Raw genomic sequence first — 23,333 nt, forward strand, 5'->3', positions numbered from 1 at the left:
CTAGTTCACTTTCCAAATGGCCACAATGGCCAGAGCTGGTCTAAAACTGAGAACTCAATCCAAGTATCCCCATCTCCAGTGTGGGTGGCAGGGACCCAAGTATTTGGGCCACCACTAGGATCTCCATTACCAGGAAGATGGGATCAAGAGCTGGAGCTAGTACTCAAATACAGGCATTCTGATGTGGGAAGTGGCATCTTAGTGTCTCAACTGTTAGGCCAAACACCCATCTCCCCAAGAAGTTCTTGATTGCCAGGATGAAAAATATGGAAAGAAAATATCTCTAATGAAAATGAACCACAAGTCATGTCATTATGTCCTAATCTGATTTCTGAAGTATGCCCACTTAAGGAGACAAGGCATTGTATAGGGCAAGTAGCTTCTTCCCTTTAGTCCATAGGCCCCTGGGCACTGCATGAGACTTCCTGTAACTACAACCTCAAAGCCAGCCCTGAGCAGAAAGATATACAATTAGAAAATTAAAAGTGAGCCACTCTGTAACTTCCTCTGTAATTTCTAACTAAGAATCACAACATGAGTGCATATTATTGTACAGTCAGGGCCAATCAAGGTTAAAAAATTATTACCCCAGCTGAATATGTTCAGGTAAGTAATCCTAGCTAAGACTCACAATGAAATTATCCAAAGTGCTTGAGAGAGAAAGTGTTTCAGATTTCAGAATTTGAGATATTTGAATAGTCATTATTGGTCCACACATCTGAAATCTGAAATACCGACATGATGCACAAACACTTTGAACTTTGGAGCATGCTGGATTTTGGGTTTTGGGATTAGAGACGCCCAACTTGTATTATCATCTGTCATTGAATCATCCTACTATTCTACGTGTTGTTCCTCAGATAAGTAGAATTGATTTTTGTTTTAATTTATTTGGATTGCTATAACTCAATACCATAAAAGGATGGCTGATTGGAGCAGACAACAGAAATTTATTTCCCACAGTTTGGAGGCTGGCAAGTTAAAGATTAAGAGTCCAACAGATTCGGAGTCTCATGAGGGCTCACTTGCTCATTCACGAAGGTTGTGTCCTGTGTGGTAGAAAGGGCAACTGAGTTCCATCATTCTCTACCCCCATTCTATTTACCTAATGACCTCTTTTGGGACAGAATTATCTGCCAAAGGCTCCACCTCCAAATAGCATCACCTTAGGAGTTAGGATTTCAGTATATGAATTCCAGCAGGACACAGACATTATCTGTTAACTCCCATAAAAATTGGAAAAAGGGCTAAAGTGTTGTGGCACAGTGGGTTAAGCTGCTGCCTGGGATGCCTGCATCCTGTATCTCCCAGTGTGCACCCTGGGATACAGCAGGTGATACTGCCCATGTGGGAGACCCAGTACAGTTCTGGGCCCCTGGCTTTGGCCTGGTGCAGCCGCAGCTATAGCTGGTGTCTGAGGAGTAAGTTGACACATGGAAAACTTTCTCTTTCTCTTTCTGTCTCTCTGCCTTTCAAATAAATAAAAGTAAAAAGATTTTATTTATTTGAGAGCCAGAATTACAGAGAGAGAGAGAGAGAGAGAAAGTGTGTGTGTGTGTGTGTGTGTGTGTGTGTGTGAGAGAGAGAGAGAGAGAGAGAGAGAGAGAGAGAGAGAGAGAGAGAGAATCTTCCATTTACTGGTTCACTCCCCAAATTGTAGCATTGTAGCAATGGCCAATGTAGCAGGATTCAAGTACCCAGACAAGACATCAAGGCCTCTTAACAGGAAGTAGTCTTTTATTAGGCTGGCATAAGGCCCAGGTGAAATTTCTGATCCAAAATCCTGAGACCATAATGAAGAAAGGTTTTCCCTTATATATGGCTTTATCCCCTTTGTCTCCCTTATATGGTTACCTGCATACATTTGATTGGATATTCTAATGTTATATGGTGGCCACAGGATTGATACAATACTGTGCATGTGGATATAGTTACTAAAGGTTTTTTTTTTTTTTTTTTTTTTTTTTTTTTTTTTTTTTTTGGTAAGCTGCCTGGCAAGGGTTAACATCATTGCTCTGTACTAACAAGCAGATCCTGCAATGGTTACATATAAGCAGATAGGGACTACAGTTGATTCATTCATAGGCAAGCAGATAACAACCACATTTCATTCCCAGGACAGATGCCTCCATTTTTCTTCTAGCCTTGGGAAGTCCTCTACAACTTTAATCTTCTCAGTTAGAAACGAGTTTAATTAAAAGACAGAGGCTTCTGCCACAGCAGAGTTGGGCTGATCTAAAGCCAGGAGCCAGGAGCTTCATCCAGATCTCCCATATGGGTGCAGGGGCCCAAGGACTTGGACCATCCTCTGCTGCTTTCCCAGGCCACAGCAGAGAGCTGGATCAGAAGAGGAGAAGCCAGGACATGAACCGGCACCTGTATGAATGCTGGCACTGCAGGTGGAGGCTTAGCCTACTATGCCACAGTGTCGGTCCCAGAAGTAAACATTTTTAAAAATCAGAAGAACACAATCTAGTAAATACAAACCATTAGGAAATTTTTTCAATAAATAGTAAAGTGGATGCATCATGAGGAGTATGCTAGCTGAGATTTTACAACTTTGAAATATGTGAATGGGGAAACTTTTCTCATTAGTGCAAATGAGAATGGTCCTTTTAGAATTGATTAAAAATAGACTCCATTAAACTTGGAAGAAATCAAATTACAAACAATGGTTCTAAGGCTATTGATTTTAACAGTTTTATTTTACATATGTAACAGTACAAAACAACTGGTGATTGGAATTTCAAGCTTGTATAGGTTTTTTTTAAATTTTAGAACACCTACAATTTCTAATTCTGCTTCTATGATCATATTTTGAGATGAGCATTGCATTTATCAAATTTCAACTGACACATATTTTAAATCTATTTTTCAAGAATACAAATATACACATGTATTCCAATATATGAAACTGGGTGAGAGAAGACCCAGTTTTGGCAAAGTTTAAAAGAGAAAACCCATACCTTCAGTATGGTGGAGTTAGCACATAAGATCAACTTTCCCACAGATCACAACTAAAAATAGCTACCTGAATTCTCTGGGGGGTGAAAAAAGGCAAAGTGATTTTGCAGGGCTGTCAAAATGTAGAAGAAGATCTAGGCACCAGGTGAGTTTTCCACCTGTGTGCTTTAGCGTCAGCGCATTGTGTGGGCGGGGGAAGCAGAGCTTCTCTGGAAAACTCCTGTCCCAGCTCTGAGGAGCCAGAGCACAGAGCCTGCTGGAAGGTGGTGGCGCTGGGGTGGCAGCAGGGGGGAGGCGGGGGCATGGTTGTTATTCCTAGAAAGAACAAAGCTGGAAAGGGCAGCTCCAGCTGACTCCTGAACCCCAGCCATGCAGAGGGCAGATCCAAAGCAGCTTGCAACTAACCAGCGAGCCCCAAGTTGAAATTTAATCTCCCATCCACCTAACTTGAGGCAGACTGTGCCTAAGTTAAACAAGACATTAACATTCTTTGGAGGAACTTGACAGAATCCAGAGATTCTAAAAGAATCACAGTGTCCAGAATATGGACAGAACCTGGAATTACCCAACAAATAAAGAATGAAGAAAACATGGCCCTTTTTCAAAGGGAAAGGCCAACCCCAAATCACTCAGCTGTTGGAATGTATCAGGCGAGGACTTACGACAGCAATTATAAATTTGCTCAGTGAGATTAAGAAAAATAAAAAGATAGGAAATAGCAAAAGAGAAAATATTAAACATAGGACCGCACAGAAAATACTATAACTTAAATCTAAAATATCTGAAAAATGAACATAATGAAAATGACAGGAAAACGTCCAACTTGAAGATAGACCAATAGAAAGAATCCACTTTGAAGCAGAGGTGGAAGGAAACGAATGGACAGAGTGTTAAGAACCCATCAATCAAAAGGTATACAATATGTGTGATTGGAATTCTAGAAGAAAAGGAGAGGAAGACATTGACATTGAAATGAACAACAATTTCTAGAAATTCAAAAGCTACCATTTATTATTGGTTGAAATAAAATGAATGTGTTCCCACTGAATTAAGGGCCTGTGTTTTCTAATGGTAGCACAGACTTTTTGAGGCATGGGAAATGTTCTACTGGAACAAAATCACATTTTTCCTTCTTGTATTTATGAAATTTCTTGCATTTATCTTCTAATAAAAAGGATTCTGAGGCTGGCATTGTGGTGCAGTGTGATGAGCCGCTGCTTAGTATGCTGGCATCCCCTATCGGAGTGCCTGTTCAAGTCCCTGCCACTCTGCTTCTGATCTGGCTCCCAGGGAGGCAGCAGAGGATGCCTCAAGTTCTGAGGCCCCTGCCATCCCTGTAGGAGACCTGGGTGGAGTTCTGGCTACTGTGGGTATTTGGGGAGTGACTCAGCTAATGGTTCAGCTGTATATGTATGTCGCTCTGCTTTTCAAATATACAAATTTGCTCCTTTTCAATGTAATCATTTCCTATTTTAATGTTTGAGGCAGTTAGATTAGGTAAAGAGGTTATGTTGCAAATGCCCAGCAAGCTAGAGAAATTGTTTCTCTCTGTCTCATAGATAATAAAGACAGTAAGTCATGCATTAAGGAAAAAAGTGGGAGAGACCATTTTGTTCTCTGATTAGTGTGACATCTGTTGGCAAATTTAAGGTTTTGCTGCTTTTTAAAATTTCTTGGTTAAGTTAGTTAAATCCTCTCTTTTTGTCTCTAGTCATATGTAAAATCATAAGTTTGTATGCATGATTGCATGTTCTCACAATGCTGGTGGCTATGACTATGGGGAAAGCAGTCTTGTGATCTCAGACCAATGCAGTGTGAGGTGCCTCATTTCTACACCCGCCTGGGGCTGAACAGAGCTGCGCATCCTTCACGCAATGCCTTCCTCCCTTTCCTGGACAAAATCTGATTTAATTTTTTCTAATTAATTTCCATGTTTTATCAGCAGTTTTATCAGCAGTGTTTCTGGAGTTAGGTGTTAGCACATCGAGGTGGGGAAATGCCCAGGATACGCAGGAGATGACTCCTCCACTGCAGGTTGATTGTTCAGATTGAAAAGTGCTTACAAAGGAAAGTTAATCACACTGTAGCTCCCTCAAATCTGCAGATTTGTTTACACAGTGGTAAGCTAGATTTTTCTTTAATAGTTTTTAAAGTTACTTTCCAATTAGAAATAACAAATGAGAAGATAACTAGGACATACTGTTTCTCCCTCCATACCCCAGATAATACTTTTTTTTTTTAAGTTTCTGTTTTTCGTCTTCTGGTTTCTATTACAATTTTAGATAACATTATTTCTCCATTTATTCATTTTTATTTTTTTATTTCTTTTTTTTTATATTTTTTGACAGGCAGAGTGGACAGTGAGAGAGAGAGACAGAGAGAAAGGTCTTCCTTTTGCCGTTGGTTCACCCTCCAATGGCTGCCGCGGTTGGCGCGCTGCGGCCGGCGCACTGCGCTGATCCGATGGCAGGAGCCAGGTGCTTATCCTGGTCTCCCATGGTGTGCAGGGCCCAAGCACTTGGGCCATCCTCCACTGCACTCCCTGGCCACAAAGAGAGCTGGCCTGGAAGAGGGGCAACCGGGACAGGATCGGTGCCCCGACTGGGACTAGAACCCGGTGTTCCGGCACCGCAAAGCGGAAGATTAGCCTAGTGAGCCGCGGTGCCGGCCCAATTTATTCATTTTTGACACTGTCACTGACTCTCTGATTTGAATACTGACAGTCTAGTTCATTTGTAATATAACTTTATGCCCTTTCCCAATGTTTAGGCAGTTTCACATTGTTGGAATTTTTAAACTTTAAATTATCTTTACATTTCTCTTTCTGTATCCTCATTTAACAGAATCTCTTCAAGTTTCACTTAATTTTTTAAAGAGTTTATTTATTTATTTGAGAGGCAGAGCTACAGACAGAGAGAGGGAGAGACAGAAAGGTCTTCCATTCACTGGTTCACTCCCCAAATGGCTTCAATGGCCAGAGCTGGGCTGATCCGAAGCCAGGAGCCAGGAGCTTCTTCCAGGTCTCCCACTTGGATGCAGGGGCCCGAGCACCATCTTCTACTACTTTCCCAGGCCACAGCAGAGAGCTGAATCAGAAGAGGAACAGCTGGGACACGAACTGGAGCCCATATGGGATGCTGGCACTGCAGGCAGAGGCTCAACCCACTACGCTATAGCACAGCCCCCAAGTTTCGCCTATAAAGGACATGAGTTCTCTTATCTCTTTCCCTACCTCTCATTTCTTCTGTCCTCATTATGGCTTGTCCTGCAAGGCTTCACTGTTGAGGAGAGCAGGGGGACAGTGTCCTTCTCACAAGAAGCACCGGAGACAAGTTTCCAAGGATGTGTCTGTCTTTATTCACAGCCACCTATACTTTTAAAGGGCAGGTAGAAGGGGCATAACTAATTGAAGGCAACACCAATACTATAGGACAGGACCGACACTGGTGCCAATATGCCTCTCCAATTAGCTTGAAGATCGCATAGCTGGGGTAGTTTCCAGGTGGTCCTAATGGGCCTGGGTCACATCTGGGAGCCATTTACCTGATTGGCAATTACAGGGACCTTTAACAGGGAGTGGGGGTGGGGAAAAGTGCCTGCCAGCAGTCAGGTTGTGGGGTCCTACCTGGGACACATGGTGTGCCATGTCCTCTCAACCTCCCACTAGGTACAGTATCACCCATACCTCGTATCAAGGACAACCTTAACTTTACACCATCAAGATGACTAATATTTATATTTTCTCTTGCAACCATGAATTGCTGACGACAGGATGCCTAAATGTTGATAACCAACACATAAAACTGATGTTACAAGAGTATGTACATGCTGTTCAGTACTGGCATGAGTAATGTGTTAGATTTTGTGTCCTAGAACTGTTATACATATATAAAATGTATATATACATTTATATATACATATTTATATATTCATATATGTATATTTGTATTATACATATATGTATATTTATATCATATATGTATACATATATTTATATGTGCATGTGTATATATGTATATTTATATATACATACATTTATATATATATAAAATTTTGTGTATATATATATATATATATATAATTTCCTGAGCCATTCTAAGGCGTATTCCTAGTATCAAGGTCAATTGGAATAGTTTTTCTGATGCTCTGTGTATTACTTAAATTCATATTACATTATAGTTTGTTTTTCATTTGGTCACAGTTCACTTGTACATTTAACAACTTTCCCGCTGGAGTTTTGATGGTGTTGTGTGTTGATTTTATAAGATCTTCTTCCCCTCCACACCTGTGCCTATGCTTTGCACTTTTAATTCCAGTGGCTTTCCCCTTGTCTGGAAACCCCTCTCTTGGAGTCTTTAGTCTTTCTTTTTCAGTCTGGACTGGTTACCTTGTAGGCATGGTTTGTGCAATTATCCATGCATTTCCATAAATTTCCCTCCTGGGCTTCCTTTCTCTTCAGTTACTTCCTTATTTTGCTTGTCTACATTCTTGGGGAGAAAGTACAGAACAGGTAAATTTTATAGGATCTGTGATGTTTCAATTTGAATTTATGTTGCTTTCAAAAAAGTGCTAGTTTGAATGAGTCTAGAAGTCTAGTTAGAGCTCTTCATTTTCAGCTAGCATCCCCATGGCTGAGAAGAGTCTGAGCCACTCTGACCCTCATTCCTTTCAGGTGGCTTGTTTTATTATCTCTGAAACCTTTTAGGATTTTCTGTTCATCAATGACGTCTTGAAATGTCACAGAATGGACACTTCTTGGCATCAGTGACTCAATCTGATTTTGTTTTGTTTTAGAAAACTTTCTTCTACATGTTTATTTGATAAATTCTTTTATGTTTATGTTTGCTCTTTTTCTGTCTCCCTTTGCTTTGATGTTGGACTTCATGTTTTGTCTCCAAGTGTCTCTTACTTTTGCTTTCCTATTTTCAGTCTCTGGCTGTCTCTTCTAGCCAGAAGCTCATATGCTTGTCAGTTTTAGTGCTTCAGAAATTGTGTGTTCATCTCTGAAAGTTGTGATGTTCTTGTCTGGATTGTTTCTGTTTCAGAGATCCCTCTTCTACTTTGATGCAATACATTAGGACCTCTCATATTACATTTTTTATTTTTGTTTTGTTATTTGGTTTAGCTCAGTTTCTTGTTAGTTGCTTGCTTTTAGGTTCTGTATCTTATTTTTGTTATAATTTTATTTTCATTTTATTTGAAAGGCAGAGGGACACATAGAGAGATCTTCCATTCACTGGCCTACTCCTCATATGCCTGCAATAGCCAAGGGTGGGCCACGCTGAAGCCAGGAGCCCAGAACTCAATCCGGATCTTCCACATGGGTGGCAGGAACCCAGGTATTTGAGTCATTACCTGCTGCTTCCCAGAAGTGGAGCCCAGACTTGAACCCAGGCACTTTGATAAGGAATGCAGGAATCCCAAACAGCATCTCAACCACTGTGCCAAATGACCCCTTATCTCTAGCTTTATTTTATTCCATAGTGATTAGTTTTCCAGCTTATTTTGGCCAGTCTCTTTGGCTTTCCATTCAATTTAAGAGAAAAGGAAAAGTGGGTGCAGGTTTTCTGTTATTGACATAGAACAGTTTCCAGCTATGTTTCTTTGCTGAGTAGGAATTCTGTAGGAAAACTCCTGGTGGAGCAGGATTCACTTTAGGGTCAGCTTTCAGACTGCTCCCCCGAGGATCCCCTTATAACACACTCTGTACTTTTTCCCTTCTAAATGTCCAACACTTGCCTCTGAGTGCCATCTGTTAGAGTTATGCCTTCATTGCCATTTCGTATTTTTACTTCAGCACGATCTCAGGAGCAAGGGAGATAAACATGTATTTCTGCCATTCTGATTCTCTCCAAGTTGGTTTTAGAAAAGTTACCAGCTCAGATTCCATTCTGAACTGTAGGAAATTCTAGATTATTTCTGTTGTAAGGTTTTCTCTGTTTACTTGGTATCTCATGAGATAGACTGAAGTCTTGTTCTGCATTGTATTTCATTTATTTATTTGTCTCTGCCTTTCAAGTAAATGGAGAAAAAAAATTAAAAGGTAAAGCACACTACTTCTCCCCAACTTTTGCCTCTTTGATGTTGTACTTTCTCCTCTCTCCCTTTCCATCTGCTAGCCTTGTCTCTGGGTCTTGCCTGGCCATCTTTCTCTTGGTACTTTTTTCACTGTGTCATCTTTCCAACCCCTTCTCCAACCATGGAGGCCCAGTGGCACTTCCCACCAGGCTCTGCCATCATGGGAGCTATTCCCAGGCATTTCTATAGGGCATCCACATTTCTCCTTCATATCCCGGCTGCTCATTGAGGTCTCCCAGGAATTCTCTCTGAATACTTTTGAGACTCCACAGTTTGGAGTTCATGGCCAGTCTTGCATCATGCTTACTCCCATTTCCTCTTCTCCCTGTATTGTTTTGAAATAAATCCCAGACATCTATGAAGATATTTTAGTATGTATCTTGGTAAAAATACTGGACTATTTTCATACTATTATGAAATATCCAGTAAGCATTCACATTTCTAGTGGTTTCATTTATATTTTGTTTGACTGAAGTAGGATCCAATAAGATCTAATAATTGCTTTTTAAGTCTCTTTTAACATGTAAGCTCCCCCTCCATCTCCTTTTTTTTATTTTATTGTAACTTAATTGAAGAAGTTGGATTAGTTGTCCTGTACATTTTCCACTGTCTGGATTTTATTGACCATATCCATGTAGCTTCCCTTGTTATGTTCCATGGGGTTTATTCTTTTCACCCGTGAGATTTTATGACATTATTCAACTGTTTGACATAAACCCTAACACTTTTCATTGAACGTTGGTGTTATTTCAATCTCTCTCTACATGATTTCAAATCACTTGAAACCTTTTTTTTTTTCTAGAAGAAGTTAAAAAAAAAAAAAGAATGTGAAGGGCAGGTATTGTGGTGCAGCAGATTAAGCCCCTGTGTGGGGCACCCACATTCTTTATTGGAGGGCCTGGCTACTCTGCTTCCAATCCAGCTTCCTGCTAATGCACGTAGGAAGTCAGCAGATAATGGCCCAAGTGCTTGGGCCCCTGCACCCATGTGGGAGACCAGGATGGGGTTCCTGGCTCCTGACTTCAGCCTAGCTCAGCCCTGACTTTGATTGGCATTTGGGGGAGTGAACCAGTGGATGAATGATCTCTTTTACTCTGCCTTTCAAATAAATAAATCATATACATACACACACACACACACACACATATATATACACATATATACTTGAGACTTTGTATGGATGTGTCTAACTTAGGGTGATCCAGTTATCTGTGCCCTTACAATTGGCAAGCAAGGTATTATATATTATTTTAATTTGGCAAGCAAGGTATTACATATTATTTTAATACATTTTAAAATGGCAGCTTTCCTGAGTGACCAGCTACTTCAGATCCCTGGCCAACATGATATGTACTGTTTTGCAAAAAGGCCTCAGGAAGAATTCCCATAGACTCCTGAAATGTGAACACATTTTACATTAAAATGAGAAAAACTTTATATTTTAAAATGCTGATCATTTTTCACTCCCTGAAGGAGAACTTTGGCTTACTAAACGTGGGATCAGAGCCTCATACTTGTGGCCAAATAAAATCTTACATCCGGCCGGCGCCGCGGCTCACTAGGCTAATCCTCTGCCTTGTGGTGCCGGCACACCAGGTTCTAGTCCCGGTCGGGGCGCCGGATTCTGTCCCGGTTGCCCCTCTTCCAGGCCAGCTCTCTGCTGTGGCCAGGGAGTGCAGTGGACGATGGCCCAAGTGCTTGGGTGCTGCATCCCATGGGAGACCAGGAGAAGCACCTGGCTCCTGCCATCAGATCAGCGCAGTGCGCCGGCCGCAGCGTGCTACCGCGGTGGCCATTGGAGGGTGAACCAACGGCAAAAAGGAAGACCTTTCTCTCTGTCTCTCTCTCACTGTCCACTCTGCCTGTCAAAAAAAAAAAAAAATCTTACCTCCGACATGTAAAACTCCTGTTGGATTCTCCCATGAGAAAGGCAGTTCTGTCAACTCTCTTACATCATCCCAGAGCCTTCTGAACGAGCTGCTGTCTGCAGTGGGCAGTGGGAGGGCTGTCATTTCCCAGTAAGGACTGCGACCTTTTCATGCTGCTTGACTTCTGGGGAAGGTCACTGAGGGAGTCCCTTCTTGGCTTCTTGCTGAGCACTTTTCTTGGGTGACATGTAGGGATACACATAAACATATTATGTATATTACATATTATTTTAATACATTTTAATTTAGAGTTTTCCATCCTGTTTTTTTTTTTTTTGGTTGCTTTTGCTAGCATGAAATTTGAAAGGATTGAAAGCTTCAGGGTGAAATGTCAAACTAGAAATTTCCTTTTTTAATGTATTCTGCTCATTTCCCCTCTTGTTTTAGGAGCTGGGAACCCCAAGTGCAAAATTGCAATTGTTCTGGGAAGAACTAAATCTGCTTCTGTATCCAGGTGATAAAATGATTCTGACTGAGAAAGCTATGTAGGAATTAAAGTCAATCTTTATCCACTTAATTTACTTGATATCCACTGTTTGGCGTCATTAATCACAAAAATATAAAAAATAGCACGAGATTAAATGTCCCATGTTGTGTTTCATGAGTATTTTGCCAAAAGATACATTTGGAAAACATTATGGGGCATGTGTGCTTCTGTTTGCTCTCCACTGTGGTGTTGTCATCATTAGCAAGTGTTGCTGAGTCATCAGGTAGCTTTGGGTCTGATCATGAAATGTAAGATTTTTCAGCACTCTGCAATGCCCAAGGGAACAGGTGGTTAGCTTATAGGCAATGGTCTTGGAACATTTCACCCTGCTTATCAGGTCCCATTTACCATTGTGGAGCAATGAGAGCAGCATTAACCTCTTTCCAAATCATTGATCACAGATCACAGCCCACCGCAGACTATGCCAGGTACATGTCTGTTATGCGTTCCCATGGCAGTCACCTTTGCTAACGTGATTGTGTAACAAGAACAACAACAAAAAGACAATTTTGAGTCTTCTTAACGTGTGTATTTTTGGTCCTAGCAAACCTTTCCTAATGCTGCTTTTTTTTGACTAGGCACAGACAACACAGCATGATTCTCGTTCCTATGGACACACCCGGCGTACAAATCATAAGGCCTTTGACAATTTTTGGCTACATGGGTAAGACTCAATAAACAAGTTTTGCATTAGCAAGCAGGCAGACTGTTGGAGGGACTAGATGGCATTTGAGTGCATGAAATGTATTTGTAGAAATTCCTGTGGCCCTGACAACTGTCTTGATATGCTTCATATGGGATTCAGCCTTCTGCCCTGTGCTGTCACTTTGGGAAAGGGCAGATTGTATTCAAGGAACAGCAATGCGAACTGTCCACCTCCTCTCCTCTCCATGGGAATGGATTAATGAAAAGGTCCAGATAAATGTAGTAATCCTCAACAAAATTCATTTTTGTCTCTAATTTTAGTGTTCTTTTTTTCTTTTTTAAAGATTTTGTTTAAGATATACAAATTTCGAGTATTTCATGTACACAGATTCGGGAACATAGTGATCCTGCCCAGCCTACCCTCCCTCCTGCCCATGCTTCCATCCTTCCTCCCCCTCCTTCTCCTATTCCCTCCATTAATTTTTACAGTGATCTACTTTCAGTCTACTTTATACTCATAAGATTAACTTGACTCTAAGGAAAGTTCAACAAATACTTCAACAAATAGTATGAAGAAGAAAAAAAAATGTTTCTCAACAGTAGAGACAAGAGCTATAAACAATCACCAAAGCTCAACTTCCTAACTCAAGCTATAAGAGCTGTTAATAAACAGTACACTTTTTAACCTATTTGAGTGCAAAACCTGTTTTCTCTGCTGCCCTTGGCTGGAGTTTCTAAGAAGCAAGGAGACTTTTGTCCTTTGTGTCCATGCTACTGAGTTCAGCACTCAGCAAATATCTGTTGAGCACTGAGTACTGTGCCAGGGCTGGGACACGTGGACACAGTGGACTGAGATCCTTGTCCTCACAACACTTTCACATTGGTGGGAGGAGGCAAGCAGTGACTACAGGCATGCAGCTAAGTGAACTGCATGTGTGCTATGAACAAAGGCTGACGGAACTTCAGGTTCTGTGGAGACTCTGGCTTTCTCTCTGTTAATGAGTATGACTAATGGATATGTATTCCAGTAGCAGCAATAAGACTCATAGCTTTCTAGAAAGAAGGCTTTACATCAACACCTTCAGTGGGATGCAGCTGTAGGACATACCCATAGGTTAAGCATGGTGCACATGGGACAAACAAGCCCACTGGAGCACACTGCACATGGGGGCTGTTGGGTTGCAGAGCTATAGCCTGAACGACAGGGGTTAATAATACAGGTTGGGTGTACACCCTCCACTAAAGAGCCTCCATTTGAATTTTCAGTAAGCAAAATTCACCAGCACCTTTCCTACTCCCTGTGTACCAGGCTGAAAGAAACAGTTCTGAGAAGTTGGTTAGTAATGTCTGCTCTGACAGGAAAGAGCTGCAGTTAGCGTGAGGTCATCTCTGGAATTTGTGAGGGGAGGGTGAGGCAAAGACAAAAACATGCCTGTGTTCCCGGTCCCAGGGACAGAAATGCCAGCGTTTTTGGGAGGCAGAGGCACAGTGAGACAAGTGTGGATTGGGAGTAATCACACTTGAAGGTCCAGTCCCTGCGCCAACTCCCAGGAAGAGCCTGCACCATCCGCTAGAGCAGGCCCTGGCATCTTCAGACATTGCTTTCCACAGACATAAAAAAGGAAGCTTGAATTATGTTGCTCACCATTAATTTTTGAAGCATTGATTCTTTTTTTCCTCCCCAAGCAAGATTCTTTGGGATTCTTTTATTTTTCTAAGCAAACTCTTCTTTTTCCAAGAAAAACTTTCTCTGGAACTCCATATACAAAAATGTAAAGAAGAGGCAATTATAAAACAATAGTAAAATAGTCTTGTTGGAGCAGTGGAGGCTAGTCTTCCTTTTTCATAGCTGTATGATTTCAGGGAATGAATTGGAAGCCTCTGGATCAAATGGCTTCTAAAATCTAATGTTATCAGTAGCTCTCTCGTTGGGGCTGACTTCTCTCTGGGAATGCCCATGACAATTGGGTCTTTGAAATCCTACCTTCTTTGAGTAATTATACTTCAGCAGGTTGATTATGTGTGATGCTGTTTTTGGTCAATTCATTTTGTTCTTCAAAATTTTCTTGTCTACTTTATAGATAACTTACATGGAGGACATTTTGAGATCCATTTCAATCAAGTGCGAGTTCCAGCTTCCAACTTAATCCTAGGTGAGATAAATTTGGTAAAGTTCTTCTACAGTGTTGTATATTAACATTTTCATGTTAAAATCTGGAAAATTTATGAGTCTACTTTGAGCTATTTTCTCCTTTATTTTCTCTATTATCAAGGAAAACTTTTGCATACTGTAGAATTTTCTTCCACGGAATAATTATTTAACTGATAGATGTGTTCTTATATATCACAGTGACTGAAAACGTGGCTAAGCAGAGCATGCAACTCAAAGCAAGACACTTTTTCTAAAACATGATATGTATTCCTCTACTTGTTTTAAGACAATCTCAGTACTTCATGAAGTCAAGTCTTGTCCTCATATACAAGTTAGAAGCATAAATAACTGAATATCATGTACTTGGAATGTCTCCATCCTTTTGCTTGTTGAAATCCAACCCAACCTTCAAAGAACATCTCTGCCCCCTTTCAGGGATGTTTCTTGCTGCACTCACTCAATGGGCCCCTGACTTTACAGCTTGGGACAGAGAGCCCCTCCCCTCTGCCTTTCTTTGTCCCTCTTCATAGCCCTAATCCTGTCCCCCTCTCTGGATACTAAACTCATGCAGGGACCGTGTTGTAGCCACCTCTGTAACTGCTGCAGCTCCAATAAAGTAGCTGCTGCATAGTAAGTACTCCAGAGCCAGTTCTACAATCTGAATGAAATTTTTCTTGATGATGGTTTTAAAAAAATACGTATCAGAAGTCCCGTCAATGCATAGTGAGCCTTATAGTAGCACTGACTTTCCCCTTAGCAGGATGTCGTTCTTATTGAAGGCAGTGCATCATTTCCCCCAGGATTTCTGAAAATAGAGAATACCCTGGGCCATGTTCACGTTCCCCTTTCTCCCAGGTGAAGGCAGGGGATTTGAGATTTCCCAAGGCCGGCTGGGACCTGGCAGAATCCACCACTGTATGAGAACAGTGGGTGTGGCGGAGCGCGCTCTGCAGATCATGTGTGAACGGGCAGCACAAAGGGTAGCCTTTAAGAAGAAACTCTACGAACACGTAAGAGTGGTTGCTTCTTTGTATCTATCACAGCTCAGTACACCATACTACCCTTGAACAAAAGCATTACTGGGGTGGGCACTAGGCACAGCAGGTAAGTTGCCATTTGCTTGGGGCACTCTTATCCCCCATGGGAGGACCTGGTTTGAGTCCTGGCTAGCCACTCCACTTCTGGTCCAGCTTCCTGTTAATATAAGCAACAGGGGCTGGCTCCAGTTGTCACCCAAGTGGGAGACCCAGATTGAGCTCCAGACTCCTGTGCCTTCTACCTGGCCCAGGCCTGGCTGTTGCAGACATTTGGAGAGTTTGCAAACAATGTAAGATCTGTCTGTCTTGGTGCTTTTCAAATAAAATGAAGATTAATTAATTAACAAACCCACCAACATTATTTTGGGAGAGTGATTTCCTTTACGTGAATAAGGTGAATCTTTTCCATAAAGCACACTTATACCTGTGTTTAAATATGGTCTGAGGGGAGGTCTTATCTTTGGGGAAGATTAAATAGCTCCTGAAGTGCTCAGCACACAGAGCACACACACAGTTCCATCAACTTCTAGACTCTGTTCTGTACAGCTGGCCACATTAGAGTTCCCCAGGGCATGAAGAGGCTGCCACAGGAAGAGGGATTTACCTTATCCTTTGGTTTTCTGGAAGGAGTTGGGACAGATCCATGTAAAGATGCAGGAAAAGAGCTCAAAACTCAGAGAAAGGAGGAACGTTCTGACAGATTTTTTAAAAAAGATTTATTTATTTATTTATTTATTTATTTATTTATTTATTTAGAGAGGTAGAACTACAGAGAAAGGGAGAGACAGAGAGAAAGGTCTTTCATCTGCTGGTTCATTCCCCAAATGGCCACAGTGGCCAGAGATGGGCTGATCCATAGCCAGGAGACAGAAACTTCTTCTGGGTCTCCTACATGGGTGCAGGGGCCCGTGCACTAGGACCATCTTCCACAGCTTTCCCAGGCACATTAACAGGGAGCTGGATTGGAAGTGGAGCAACCAGGACTCAAACCAGTGCCCATAGTAGATGCTGGCACTGCAGATAGAGGCTTAATCCACTATGCCACAGTGCTGGTCCCAATAAATACATTTTTTTTAAAAAAAGGAAATATGTACTAAGAAGAAAAAGAAGGGGCTGGCATTGTAGTGCAGCTGGTTTGAAGCCCTGGCCCGAAGCACTGGCATCCCATATGGGCGCCGGTTCTAGTCCCGGTTGCTCCTCTTCTGATCCAGCTCTCTGCTGTGGCCTGGGAAAGCAGTAGAAGATGGCCCAAGTCCTTGGACCCCTGCACCCACGTCTTGGGAGACCCAGAAGAAGCTCCTGGATCCTGGCTTCGAAATGACACAGCTCTGGCCATTGCAGCCATCTGGGGAGTGATCCAGTTGATGGAAGACCTCTCTCTGTCTCTACCTCTCTCTGTAACTCTGTCTTTCAAATAAATAAAATAAATCTTAAAAAAAAAAGAAGAAAAAGAAGCTATCAGTTTAGATTTCTTTGGAAAACTCTTTATAGAGATACAGAATTGCCAAATTATTCCCCCAAAATGCATTCTAATATTTAAGAAAACAAGAAAAATAATTATTATTATTTAGCATTCACTGTTGCAAACTTGTTAGTGTAGGTCAAATCTGTGGTGACAGAATTGTGTTTTTGTTGAAACCGCTGTGAGGTGTATCTATGACCATCGATAAAATTTTGCAGTATCTTTTTACTTTTTTTTTTAAAGATTTATTTATATATTTGAAAGTCAGAGTTACACAAGAGAGAAGGAGAGGCAGAGAGAGAGAGAGAGAGAGAGAGAGAGAGAGAGAAGTCTTCCATCTGCTGGTTTGCTCCCCAGTTGGCTGCAACAGCCGGAGCTATGCCGATCTGAAGCCAGGAACCAAGAGCTTCCTCCGGATCTCCCAAGAGGGTGCAGGGGCCCAGGGACTTGGGCCATCTTCTACTGCTTTCTCAGGCCATAGCAGAGAGCTGGATCCGAAGTGGAGCAGCTGGGACTCGAACTGGTACCCATATGGGATGCAGGCACTGCAGGTGGCAGCTTTACCCACTATGCCACAGCCACAGCGCTGGCCCCAAGTACCTTTTTACTTTGTTACATGCTGTGTTTGCTTCCTTGTGAATTATTCTGGACTCAATGTTAGGAATAGTTGCAATAGTTAGTACTATTATTTTATGAAGTATCATATGTTCAATCAGCATATATGTTTTTGTATATGATTGATTTGCAACAGTATTAAGAAAAGATACATCCTGCTTTATGACACCACACCTGGGGCTACTTTGTGGGCACTCCTTTGGTCTATGGCCAGGACAGGGGTTCATCTGTTGATAGGCACTGAAGGAGGAGGTAAGAAAAGTGACTGGAGAGACTATGGGTACAGCCCCCATAGGGGAACAGGGATGAACCCATTACTCATGGTCCCAATCAGTACTCCTTGCCCTTTATTTCTTTTTAAAACGTTTATTTATTTTCATTTTATTTGGAAGGGGTGGAGGGAGTAGAGAGAGATCTTCCATCTGTAGGTTCACTCCCCAAATATCTGCCATAGCTAAAGTTGGACCAGGCTGGAGCCAGGAGCCAGGGAATCCATTCTGGTCTCCCAAGTAGTTGAGCCATCATCTACTACTTCCTCACCGGATGCCAATAAGCAGGAAGCTGTATTGGAATATGGGATGGAATTGGATTCCAGGCATTGCAATATGGGATGTGGGTGCTCCAAGTAGCAGCTTAACCCGCTGTACCACAAGCCTTTTAAAAGTGTATTTTTATAATATATGTTTATTTAAAGTGTGTAGAGGGTAGACAGTTCGAGAGACCTACCCACTTTTTTTCAAGCTTCAGCAAAACCTTGACAAGCGGCCACAATGGACATGGAGGTGCACTGCGCAGGTGTTGCTTTCATGGGTGATGTTTTATGCCACACTAACATTTCCCTCCTGCCTTCTAAAGTTAATGGATTATGCAGGGCAAGCCTGGGCTTTTAAAAAATGTGCCTCTCTTCACTGGAAACATTTTGCATCTGGCATAGATAAAATGATATGGCAGGAGCAAAAAGAGATGTGCGAGCTAGTCATCAAGAATGTCTGGGCCAGCGTTGCCTTTTTCCGGTTCGTGAAATTAACGTTGCATTTCCCTGAATTTGGAGGCTCCTTCCAGCTGCCTCCTAAATTATTCCAGGCTCTACAGCAAAATGTTCTCAATCCTAGTTCTGTTTTAGGAAATAAACTTGGTAGTTCTCTGGGCCACTAAGCTTCTACCTACTTAATGATTTTCAGCGAGTCTTGGGTGTGTACAGACACCTGAAAACAGTTTCCTTGAGACATGAAGGCCTTCTGAGTCTTTATAAAGCCATGATTCCCCACCCTGACCGCCATCAGAAAATGTTCACTGACTGCTGCCTCTTCTACTTGCCACCAATGTAATTTATTTGTTTTTAATTGCAAGGCAGAGAGAGACAAAGTCAGAGATGGGGAAATGACAGAGAGAGACTTTCCATCTACTGGCTCAGTCCTCAAGGGCCTGCAACAGCCAGGGTTGGGCCAGACTGAAACCAGGACCACAGAACTTAATCTGGATCTCCTCTGTGGGTGACAGGGACCCAAGCACTTGAGCCATCACCTGCCACCTCCCAGGTGCACATTCATAGGAAGATGGGATCAGAAGCAGAGCTGGGACTTGAAGCAGACACTCTTATGTGGGACATGGGCCAGGTGGCATCCTAACCCCAAGCCAATGCCTGCTGTACGAATGTAATTTAACATTTTCTACTACTATAGCAATGTTTTTAAAAAGCTAAATTAAGAGGGGGTCGGTGCTGTGGCGTAGTGGGTAAAGCTGCTGACTGCAATGCTGGCATCCTATATGGGTACTGGTTCGAGTCCTGGTTGCTCCACTTCTGATCCAGCTCTCTGCTATGGCCTTGGAAAGCAGTAGAAAATGGCCCAAGTCCTTGGGCCCAGCACCCGTGTGAGAGACCCAGAAGAAGCTCCTGGCTCCTTGTTTCGGATTGGCTCAGCTCTGGCCACTGTGGCCAACTGGGGAGGGAACCAGTGGATGGAAGACCTCTCTCTCTCTCTGCCTCTTTTTCTCTGCCTTTCAAATAAATAAATAAATCTTAAAAAAAAATTAAAGAAATAGGTGTGCGGTGACTGTTCCTTGCCACCGCCGGAGAATTAGGCAGGCTGCCCGCAGCTTGCCTTGACCTAGGAGGGGAAAGTGCGCCACCCACCACTCAGCCTTTCCCAAACCCGGGGGATAATCAAGCGCGGTGTGGAGCCCAGTCGAAGCAGGGTCTCACTTTATTGTAAAAGAGAGGTGTATATATAGCTGAGGTACAGGTTGGATGGTACAGAGTGGATGAGCGGATGTGGGCAAGGGATGGGGTGCTGTGATGCAAAAGGGTCTTAGCAACTCCTATTGTACCACCTTAATGATCCTTAGGCAGAAGCGCCCTGGGGCTGGGGTGTTTGTTACCAGGGAATTGAAACTTAAAGACAGGTTTTCAAATTTGAGGCAGGCTCAGGAAGTTCCTCTAGGCCTCTCCGGATTCAGTGTCCCCCACATAGGTGAATTTAATTTCAGTAATATATTTTATTTAGCCCAATGCAGCTGTCATCTCAACATGAAATCATATAAATGTTAGTAAATGAAGTCTTTTATATTATTTTAAAAAGAGTGATTCTTTAAAATTGGGTGAGTGGGGCTGGCACTGTGGTACAGCCGGTTAAGCTGCTGCCTGCAATGCCAGCATCTCATATGTGTACTGGTTCAAGTCCTGGCTGCTCCACTTCTAATCCAGCTCCTTGCTAATGCACCTAGGAAAGCACTGGAAGATGGCCCAAGTTCTTGGGCCCCTGCACTCATGTGGGAGACCCTGATGGAGTTCCAGGCTCCTGGGTTCAGCCTGGCTCAGTTGCTGCAGTTGCTGCCATTTGAGGAGTGGACCAGTGGATCAAAGATCTCTTTCTCTGTCTCTCTGGTTTTTTTTCCCTCTGTATCTCTGTAACTCTGCCTTTCAAAATAAATATTTTAAAAATTGGGTGTACATTTTATATCTATAATGTATCAGTTCTGATGAGGCATATTGCCTTTTGTTTAATTTTACTTTTTTTCATTTATTTGAAAGGCAAAAAGACAGAGACAGAGAGAGGTCTTCCATTTGATGGTTTACTCCAAGTACACCAGCCTCAGCTGGGGCTGGGATGGCTGTATCCAGGAGCCTAGAACTCCAGGTGTCCCACATTGGTGACAGAGACCCAAGTACATTACCTGCTGCCTGCCAGGGTATACAACAGCAGGAAGTTGGAATCAGGAGTGGAGCCAGGACTGAAATTCAGGCACTCTGATTATGGGGTGTAGGCGTTCCAGGTAGCACCTTAACCGCTGTGCCAACGCCCACCCCAGATGAGGCGTATTTCCAATGCTCAGTAGCCACACATTTAGAGGCTTCTCCTCCAACATCTGCTATTGAAGAATCATGCTGAAGAAGGCTACTGTAGCCTAATGGAAGCACCACCATGGTCTGCTGGCCTAACTTACCCTAACAAACCGTATTCTCCACTGTGAATACCAAGTCTACTTTTAGGACTGGGGCCCCAACAGCCTCTTACAAACAATTGGAACTATGTAGTAGGTCCCAGCTATCAACATGAAATTCTCAGTGTTGCTTGTGGGATTTATGGTGATCCCTCGTACTCGTCATCATTTCTCCCTGCTGACCTCTCACGAAACTGTAGTACGGTGTCAGAGCCGAGATGTTGTCACTGATGATGTGGTCGGGATACTGAACCCACCCATCCTGATGTGAGTCCTTCATGCTGCCCTTTATAACCTCTCATTATCTCCTGGCAACCACTGCCTGTTCTTCATTTTTACAATTTTGTTGTTCCAAGAATGGACTCATTCAGCATGTAAAATTTGGGGACTGGCTTGTTTACCCCACATAGTTCTTTGGAGATTCATCCAGGCTGTGTGTATCAATACTTGGTTCCTCTTCATTGTTTTGTTGTGTTCCTGGGTGTGAATGTACTACAGATTGTCCAGGGGTTTCCCTGTGGAGACGTCTGGGTTGTTTCCAGTCCGGGACTGTTAGAAATGAAGCTGCTGTGTAGGTTTTGCATGACCTTCAGTCTTCATTTCTTTGAGATGAATACCCCAGAGTGCAACTGCTGAGTCAGACGCTAGTTGCCTGTGTAAACAAACCACCAAGCTCTCTTCTGTTTACCAGTCAGCAGCTGTGTGTGAGTGCTCCAATTTGTCTACATCTCCGCCAACTTATAAAGTTGTTGCCTTTTTAAAATTCTAGCTATTCTGATGAGTTTGCAGGCTTTCTAATTGTGGCTTCTATTTTATCCTAAGAGCTAGTCATGAAGGTCTTTTTATCTGCTTATTTGCCATCTCATCTCCTTTTCAGTTCATGCCTTAACTCGTGTTTTAGATGAATTGTTTTCTCATGTTGTCAGAGTTCTTTATATATTATAGATACTATCATTTGTCACATCTATGATTTATAAATGTTTTTAAGGTTCTATTTATTTGAAAGGCAGGGTTTGGGAGAGGAAGCAGGAGAGGGAGAGGGGGAGGCAGAGAGAGAGAGAGAGAGAGTGAGTGAGCGAGCTTCCATCCACTGGTTCATTCCCCAAATGGCTGCAATGGCCAGGGGTGGACCGGGCCAAGCCAGAAGCCTGGAACTCCATTTAGGTCTCCCACAGGGCTTGTAGGGCACCAAGCACTCGAACCATCTTCTACTGCATCAGGTGCATTAGCAGAGAGCTACCTTAGAAGTGGAGCAGCTAGGGCTTGAATCCTCAAGTCAGGCGCTCACATGGGATGCTGGTGTTTCAGGCGGCAGCTTAATATGCGCACCACATGCTGGCCATAACAAATATTTTCTCCAATTCTGTAGCTCAGCTTTGCATTCTCTTAACAGGGTCTTTCACAGAGCGAAAGTGTTTACTTTTTGATTTTACGGATCATGCTTTTGGGTCAAGTCAAAGTAAATCCTTGCCTTGTCCTATATCCTGAAGATTTCCTGCTATAATTTTTTTTTCCCATAGGTTTTACATTTTAAGTTTGATTCTGTAATATATATATATACTACATATATATGTATATATATATTAATATTTATTTACCTTTATTTGAAAATCAGAGTTACAGAAAGATGGGAAGAGAGAAAGAGAAAGAGAAAGAGAGAGAGAGAGCGAGAACCATTTGCTGGTATACTCCTGAAATGACTGCAATGACTGGGGTTGGGCCAGGCCAAAGCCAGGAGCTTCCTCCAGATCTCCCATGTGAGTGCAGGGGTCCAAGCGCTTGGACCATATTCCACTGCTTTCCTAGGCTCATTAACATGGAGCTGGATTGGAAGCAGAGCAGCTGGGACTCTAACCGGCACCAATATGGGATGCCTGTACTGCAAGCTAAGGCTTTACCTGCTACGTCACAATGCCAGCCCTCATTCTGTAATTTGTTTTGAATTAATTCCTGAATAAGGTATGAGAATTAGGTCCTGGCTCTTGGCTTCAGATTGGCATAGCTCCGGCTGTCGTGGCCATTTGAGGAATGAACCATCAGATAGAAGACCTCTGCTTCTCTGTAACTCTGCCTTTCAAATAAATAAATAAATAAATAAATATTTTTAAAAAACTTTTATTTAGTAAATATAAATTTCCAAAGTACAGTTTATGGATTACAATGGCTCCCCCCCCAATAACTTCCCTCCCACCCGCAACCCTCCCAACTCCTGCTCCCTCTCCCATTCCATTCACATAAAGATTCATTTTCACTTATCTTTATATACAAAAGATCAATTTAATATATATTAAGTAAAGATTTCACCAGTTTGCACCCACACAGAAGCACAAAGTGTAAAATACTGTTTCAGTGCTAGTTATAGCATTACTTCACATTGGACAACACATTAAGGACAGAGATCCCACATGAGGAGTAAGTGCACAGTGACTCCTGTTGTTGACTTAACAATTTGACACTCTTGTTTATGTCGTCAGTAATCTCCCTAGGCTCTAGTCATGAATTGCCAAGGCTATGGAAGCCTTTT

At 42.4% G+C, this 23,333-nt stretch overlaps 1 protein-coding gene across 1 annotated transcript in view; it reads left to right on the forward strand.

The window, feature by feature from the left end:
- Window positions 1-23,333, forward strand: part of ACAD11 (acyl-CoA dehydrogenase family member 11) — a 98,152-nt gene that overhangs the window by 60,726 nt on the left and 14,093 nt on the right. Inside the window, exons 14-17 of the mRNA XM_062214657.1 lie at window positions 11,358-11,424; window positions 12,036-12,121; window positions 14,184-14,255; window positions 15,110-15,264. Coding sequence (XP_062070641.1) covers window positions 11,358-11,424; window positions 12,036-12,121; window positions 14,184-14,255; window positions 15,110-15,264 — 380 coding nt within the window. The remainder of the gene's footprint in view (window positions 1-11,357; window positions 11,425-12,035; window positions 12,122-14,183; window positions 14,256-15,109; window positions 15,265-23,333) is intronic.

The sequence above is a fragment of the Lepus europaeus genome, chromosome 2, assembly GCF_033115175.1.
Source record: "Lepus europaeus isolate LE1 chromosome 2, mLepTim1.pri, whole genome shotgun sequence".
NCBI classification, from domain to species: domain Eukaryota; kingdom Metazoa; phylum Chordata; class Mammalia; order Lagomorpha; family Leporidae; genus Lepus; species Lepus europaeus.